Below are 7,654 nucleotides of genomic sequence, written 5' to 3' on the forward strand. Positions count from 1 at the left end.
GAGCTGCTATTAGAAATAATTTACTGCTATAAAAGCGAAGATAGTGAAACTATACACAGAGTGAGTTTGAACACAAACATCTTTGCTGTGGCCAGTCCAGCCAGGGGATGCTGATGCTTGGAATCCCCTCCTTACTGGTCCTCAGGGGGCTTGTTGGTTTTCCGCTTCTGATAGACTTGCCGGAACTCTTCCCCAAGCATGTTGACGTCTTGCTCATCTTTAAGAATTCCCTGAACAGACACACCAAAGAAGAGTTCACTTCATCATTTTACTAAGAAGAGAGATTTCAGACAGCTTGGCCCTTAGTACTCTCAGCACACAGCCCATTTGTTCCTCTGCAGATCTCTTGTTCAGGACCTTTTGCACAACAATCTAGTTATGCTCACTGCTTCATTTTCTGCTGTGTTTATTTTTTTAAAGGCGGAAGACACTTTTGGCCTTACTGACACTATCAGATAAACAGGTCTGGGTAACCACAAATTTGTTTATCAGCTCTCAGCCGCAAGGGAAACGTCCTGATGGCATTAATGGCTGGAGGAGTGTCTGCAGTTGTCCTTTGCTGAGAGATAGGAGCAGAGCCTGATGCACTGAACAGGGGGCAGGACTACATGATCCCCAAGATCCCTTCTGAGGCCCTTGGGGCTTTGTGATTTGCATGGAAAGGGTTGTAAACTCGCAGAGGAAGAACAGAGGCAAGATGGGCAAAGAAAGGAAGGGGGAACAGCTGGCTGTCTAGAAGAAAGCCGTCCTGGGTCTCAGAGAGGAAAGGCACCATTGAGGAGGAACAAGTGAAATTGTTTTCTGGAACTGGCACTGCTCTAGAGCAACTGCTACCTGTGATGGGGGCTCGCAGGGATGATGTAGGTCTTCCCTGAAACTCTGTAAATTAAGGACACCTTCCCTTCCCCCTTTAAGACTTCCAGTGCATTCCATTCCCTTATGCTCTGGGGAGCATTACTCCAACTAAACCTGTACAAGGAAGCCTCTTTGCAACTTGGCCCTCCTATCTTCTCTGTGCCCCAGCTTCTCCCACCGTCTTCTCCAGGGATCACTCTGGGTGCCATTCTGTGAGGTCTACGTCTTTCATTCTCACTTCTGCCATTCCCTGCTGTTCTTCCCCATTCGCTCCCCAGCCTCATTTATTTGTCCTTTAGAATGGGGTGATCAGTGAGGAGACTTGCATCTTGTGAGGTGGGGAGTGTTTTCTTTTTTACTGCAGCCTCCCCAGGTGCATCCACCTGTGTTCAATGTACAAAACTGGATGCTCAACACCTGATTAACAGCTGAGCCTGAAGTAATTGGCATCAAATGATGCCCTGTGCTCCTGCTTAGCAGCAGCCTGGCCACTCCAATACTGGCCTTTGGCCTGCCCCATTAAACATAGAAAATTCTGCTTTTCTGCCATCTGCTTGCTCTATTCTGACTTGCAAGAAGGCAGTAGGAAAAGGTCTGTGTTGAGGATCATGGAGAAAGTGTTGGTAGCCACATATAACCCAAACCAAACCTTCAAATCCCACGATTCTGATCTCTCAAAGGCTGGAGAGGTTTGCCACTCTGAGAAATCAGGGCAGTTTCCTGTGTCTTCAGTGAGCAATGCAATATGAAATCAGCCAATGGGAGGCCTTGTAGTATGGAGACAGGCGGCTATGCCATCCTGCAGCTGAAAAGATGCTCCTTGTGCCAGCCTGACCAGCCCCCGGCCAAACGGGAACTTCCCAAAGGGTGAGCCATATGCAAATGGCTCCTCAGTTAGGCTCCACTTACCCTGGGAAGGTACCCCAACAATTTCACAGCATGTTCCTTGAGCAGCTTCTGTCGCTCTTCCTCAATAATGTCATTAATGATTCCTTTCCTTCTTTCTTCTACTTGTCTTTCTTCCAGTTCACGTTCCTACAAATAAAACACATGTTTTGACCGTGCCTGCCAAATCCCAGCTGCACTTCTTTCTATGCCTCCTGGGGCTAAATGCCTCTTCCTTCTCCAGACACAGTCCCGATTGGCCCTGTCCCTGTTCCCTTGTCCTGCCGGAGGGCCTGGGCTGCAGGACCCACACTCCTCTCGCTAGCTTGGTTTGGCTCACCTTGTCGGCAATGAACTGTTTGCGACGCTCCTCAATCAGCCTTTCCACTTCCCTCCGGTGCTCCACCTGCTTCATTCTTCGTTTCTGAGCATTCATCTGCTCAATACGATCGTCCTCCGCAAACTTGGCTAGCATGGCTTGGCGGAAGGCAGCCTCCTCCTCCTTCATGGCTTGCAGCAACACCTCCCTCATGGCCAGTTGCTCTTCATAGGTTTTTCGCAATTCTAAACGCTGCCGAATTTTCTTCTCCATCTCTTCCTACAAAAAGAATTGGGGGGGGGGGGGAGTGAAACCAAAGGGTGCATGTCTTCCCTCCTAGCACCAGTCTGTGTTGCACTGTGAAATCACAGAGGGCAGTAATAAGGAGCAAGAAGAACAATGGAAAAGAGACCTCTCAATCCTTCCAAAACATATGCTTATAGGCAACTCTTCCTTCCTAGACTCCCAACTCATCAGGTTCTGACAGACTTCAACCGAGATGCTCAGCTAGTGGGGGGAACTGGGAAGCTCTCTTGGTGCTGCTGGGCCACCACTCCCAATAACTCTAGCCAGCGCAGCTACGCATGAGCAATCACGGGAGGGGACTTTCGGCAACATCTCAGAGATTGCACTACCCCCACCCTTCCTCTGACTCAAATGGAATGGATTGGTCAAAGTCATGCTAGTCCATGAGGCTCCCGCACTTACCTCCTCCTTCTTTCGGTCTGCCTCTACCTGCTCTTCCCAAAGCAGCTCTGCCCGGATTTGCTCGAGTTCCTCCCGCTCCTGCTGCTCTTTTTCCAGGATCTCTGCCAGCTGCAACAACGAAGGAAGGACACTCTGAACTGCCCGCAACCGCCACCTCTGCCACCCACGGAGGGCAAGGCGAGGAGCTGGTTCAGTACCCTTTGCTGGAGCTTTCGTTTTCTCTCCTCATTTTCATAGACTTTTGCCATCCGGCTGTCTTCTCTTTCCTGCCACATGTTGACAAACGCCATGAGTTTTCTGTTTTCCTCCTCCATCTCTTCATGCTGCTTCTTCTTCCGCATAGCCTGATCTCTTTTAAACTCTTCTATGAATTGCTGAGTTGTTTTTTTCTTCTCTAGCCTTTTTTCTCTTGCCCTGTTGGAGAGGTTTGAAAAACTCAGCTAGTCTCTGGGCGTAATTTGGCTTTACAAAGGGCAGCAGGGCCATTTTGGTAGCAAAAACTATTCTCCCTCCTCTTCCCTCCCCATGTGCCCTATTCAGCTGGTTTGGTGAAGCCAAACACATGCCAAGGGAGCACTGGTAGCTGTGAGACCGCAGAACCAGTGGCATAGTGCCAAAGAGACTGAGTCTAGTCCCACTGCTGACCCACTTGACAGACACCCGAGACTTTGGCCCACCACAAAGTGACAGGCCACCATCACCACCACCTCCTCAAACTTACTTTTCGTCCTCCTCATAGATCTTCCGCACAATTTCATCAATCAAGAGCTTCTCTCTCAGGAATTCTTCATAAGCCGCCTGTTTCTGCCTTTCGCGCTCCTCCAGCTGCTTCTCCAGTTCTTGCTGATAGAGAAGCTTCTCTTGATGTCGTTGTGCTTCGGCAGAGCTCTCTGCCTCCATCGCTCTTTCCTGTTCTTCCTTCACGGCTTTGTAGAATTCTGCATCCTCTTTCTGTAAATACAAGAGTAAGAGTTTAAACCATGACCCATGCGATCCACAGTGACAAAAGGGCTCCAAAGAGACCTATGCCTTCAGCTAGAGACAACAGAGGACACATGGATGAAGAAGATGGCCACAAGGAGCCACCTTGGATCATCAATCCTAGAAAGTCTTGCAAGAGCCACACCAAAGACTTGCTGCTGTCCATGGAAGAACCTCACAGCCTGGTGCAAGGAAGGAAGGGGCATCACCACAGTTAAGAGCTCTTTTCAGAAGGCATGTCAGACATTTCACAACTCTCCTCTTGAAAAGCAGCACTTTACCACCTTCAAACAATTGTCCTGCATGTGAAAAACAATGGGAGTCCAGCTTATCATTGCCATACAATTCTAGGAGGGTTTTCTCTTTAGCGTAAAGCACACGCCATATGATTTCGCAGGCTGCTGACCCAAGTGAGCTTTTAAGAAGCAGGTTCCTTGGCTGCCGACCCAAGTGAGTTTTTAAGAAGCAGGTTCCTTGGGGATCAGGAGGACTCACTGCTCAGAAAGCAAGAGATACACTAGAAGCCAGCCAAGATATCGTTTTTAACAGTTTCAGATAACTGAAACCCAAGTTAACCTCAAAAAGTAGCTTTTGATTTGATATAATAATGAAAAGAAGAAGCTATGGCTAACTGGAAAAGATCTTTCCACTAAGCATTTGATTTACCAACCAGTATGCTTTTAAGGAGAGCCAACATGGTGCAGTGGTTTGAGCACTGGACTAGGACTCTGAAGAATCCTTGTTCAGCCATGGAAACCTACTGGGTGACCTTGAACAAGTCACACTCTCTGAGCTGCAGACAAAGACAAAGGCAAACTTCATCTGAACAACTCTTGGCAATTAACCCCCATGATAGGGTTGCCAAAAGTCAGAAATGACTTGAAGCCACACCGTGATAAGGATGTTAAGACAGCTATGCGATTTTGTATAAGAAGTAGGACTAAGTTATTCACTTTTCAAACTATTCTTTTAAGCCAATAGACAGCTCCATTAGAACACAATCCTCTTGAAGCTCCTTAACAAATACCGAGCAGATACAGAACCACAAAAAATGTTACCATTGTCTCATATTTCTGAGCTTCTTTCTCAGCGATCTGAGCTGCCCGTGTTTTATTCATGTAAGCTGACTGGAGCTTCCTTTCCAGCTCCCGAAGTTCAGTGCTAGAAGGAAACAAATGGTCAATGAAATGGCTGCCCTGTCTTGAGGGTGGATGGAGTGAGGAGCTGAGACCTGGGTCGGGAATAGGAGAAAAGGGTGGAGACAGACAGGGACGAAGGAGGGAGCACAGCGACCAGCACACCTGACACCGCAAGCACCGGAGCAGAGTTACCTCCCATTTCATGTCGAAAGAACAGGTTAGCACATTTGTGAATAAGCTGTCAATTTCTGCTCCTCCTGTCCCCCTAAATCAGGAGATTTCATTGCAGATTTCACACAAGGGAACAAGACAGCCTCTTAGCTCTACACAACACAGATGTGTGCTGTGCCAGAGCTATTGTACTAACACCCCCCACGCCAGAAACCTCGCCTCCCTGGCTTGTGCCACATGGCAAGGTTTCAAGAGTGTGTGCATGTGATTTTGACTAGGATGGGCTGCTCTCACTTTCCTTTGACTTATCTCATTCATGATTATTAAGCACATACCAAAACCCAGATCCATTCAAATGGGGGCATTTAGCCAGCCTGTATATTCATGCAAAGACTCTGACAAACTTCTGGGTGTCAAGACTGAGCTCCCTGTTGGTCTTTTTTTGGGGGGCTTCTGTGTTCATCTGTGGGTGACGGGGAAAATACCTGTTCTCTTTGATTTGCTGCCTCATCTTTTCCTCCTTCAGTTGGTCATGCTTTAATTTTGCTAGTTCAGCTGCCAGTTTTTCTTCTTGTTCCAACTCCAGTTCTTTCAGCCTTTTATTCTCTTCAGCCTGAACAGGCACAATCAGAACTTCAGGACAGAAGCAAAAGACAAGACTGTCCTAGTATCAACCTTCCTTTAAAAAACTACCTGGGAACTAGATCTGCAGCGGTTTCTGAAAAATGGCAATTTTGTGTCTTCAGAGACTCTCCACAGAAGCAAATCCCCTCGAACTGGGGCTCAACTTAGAGCAACCCCAAGAGAGAGCCCTCTGAGCCATTCTCTCCTCAGGAGGCCTGCTCAGGTCTTGCAGATTCAGGACCGAGTCTCTCCGCTTGGGATGCAGTCTTTGTGTGCTCCAAAGGGCCACATTCCTGTCCCCTTTAGCTCCCTTGCCCAAGTATTACAATGTTTATACATTCCATTTCTTGTTTTACTATGTCTCGCTCACTCCAATTCATGCTTTTCCTGCAAGATGATGATGCGTTAACAGCTACACTGTGATTTTTGAAAGAAGAGAATCTAATGGTGCTGTTTGCAGAACCCTCCCGAGTTCCAGAGATTTGCTGAGGAGAGACTCTCCAGATGCAGCCATCCCAGGCCTTTGCCAGGGGCCTCTGCTGGAGATCCTCCTGCCCTCCCTCCACCCGAGGGCTACCCCTCCGTTTCCCTCAATGTCCGTCCCCAGCGGCTTCTCTGCTTGCCGTCTCTTGCACGTCTGCCGGTCAGCCAGGCCCGCTTTGCCCTGTGTCCCGCGGTGGGCCAAGGGGCAGAGGGCCAAGGGCGGGAGTGAGGGCTCACCCTTTGGACGGCCTGCTCCACGCTGCGCTCATGCTCCTCCTCCTGGAGCCGCCGGGTGACGCGCTTCTGCTCCACGCGGCCCTCGGCCTCCCACATCACCTCCAGCTGCCGCACACGCTGCACCTTCTTGGCATGCTCCAGCTCCCGCATCTGCTGGAAGTAGATCTCATGCTGCTTGCGCTCCAGCTGCTGGGCCGCTGTCGGCTGCAGGCGCCATGCCTGGCTCCCCCTGCGCGCCATGGCTGCCTGCGAAGAGAGAAGGGATCCTAGAAGAGGAAGGGACCCCAAGGAGGGCCCTGGTCCGGCCAAGCCCCTTCTCCTGCAATGCAGGGACTCCCCGTCAAAGCATATCCTCCCCACTGACAGAGGGCCCTCCAGCCTCTGCTTAAAGACAGCCTCCAAGGAAGGAGGCCACGCTGGCAGGCGCCAGACTGCTCTGGAAGGACCTGGCCCCGCCAGCCCCTGGCAAAGCGGCTCCTCTTTGGTCCGTGGGAGCCAGGCGCTTTAAAGAGGCTGGGGCCCCTTCCCTTTCCCCTGGGCCGGCTGCATAAGCTCCTGTCTCTCAGGCTGCCTCGAGGCAGCTGCAAGGGGGCCATGTGCAGCAGCCTGCGCTTTCCTATTCTTCACTGGGATTCGGAACGGGCAGGAGCGGGATCCAAAAGCCAGGCCTTCCCGGGCTCGGACTTCCCTCCCTGCCTGGGTCCTCACCGCCTTCGCTGCAGCCGGGCTCCGGAGGCGCTCCCACTCCCTCGGCGCCTCTCCCGCTGAAGCGCGCCGTTGCCTTAGCAACCACCACGGCCGAGGCCACTTCCGGCGGAAGCAGCTCCCCGCCCTTCCTCCCATCCCGGCCCAAGCCCCGCCCCCTCGAGGCAGGGAGGGCGAGGCCTCATGGGAGTCACGTGGAAAGCCCTCGCGCGCCCCCTGCTGCCGGGGAGGGCAGCCTCTCTCCTGCCGCCTTTGGGGGCCTCTTTGAAGGCGGGCTGTGTCCCGAAGGCCCAGGGCCTCCACGCCTTTCTCCTCTGGACAGGTAGCCCTCCTGGCTCCCAGAGGAGTTGGGGCTTGGCCCACGGGATCCTCCTCCTCCGCCGTGTTCTCCGTCCGTTGTCCCAATGGCGATGGGGAGCACGAGTGTTCAGCTGCTGCTCCTTTCCATTCCTCTTCGAAGGCGGCACTTGGGGCTCCCTCTCTCTTGCTAATGATCCATGTCTTTTCGTGTCTGGTTTTAATTCCTTGGTGGCTTAATTCATGAATT

General features: G+C 51.3%; 1 protein-coding gene across 1 annotated transcript; it reads right to left on the minus strand.

Annotated features, from left to right (window-relative positions):
• Nucleotides 1-4: 4 nt before the first annotated feature.
• Nucleotides 5-7,200, minus strand: LOC149307089 (meiosis-specific nuclear structural protein 1-like). Its single transcript, XM_089538032.1, has 10 exons — nucleotides 7,111-7,200; nucleotides 6,403-6,648; nucleotides 5,544-5,671; nucleotides 4,807-4,909; nucleotides 3,489-3,718; nucleotides 2,965-3,181; nucleotides 2,768-2,875; nucleotides 2,081-2,338; nucleotides 1,765-1,890; nucleotides 5-230 (listed from the first exon to the last, which is right to left on the minus strand). Exons 2-10 carry the CDS (start codon nucleotides 6,640-6,642, stop codon nucleotides 132-134), a joined length of 1,509 nt encoding a protein of 502 aa, XP_089394158.1. The 5' UTR covers nucleotides 6,643-6,648; nucleotides 7,111-7,200; the 3' UTR covers nucleotides 5-131.
• Between the last annotated feature and the right edge of the window lie 454 nt (nucleotides 7,201-7,654).

The sequence above is a fragment of the Sceloporus occidentalis genome, unplaced genomic scaffold, assembly GCF_023333645.1.
Source record: "Sceloporus occidentalis isolate IW3139 unplaced genomic scaffold, rSceOcc1.0.p SCAF_9, whole genome shotgun sequence".
In the NCBI taxonomy this organism is placed as follows: domain Eukaryota; kingdom Metazoa; phylum Chordata; class Lepidosauria; order Squamata; family Phrynosomatidae; genus Sceloporus; species Sceloporus occidentalis.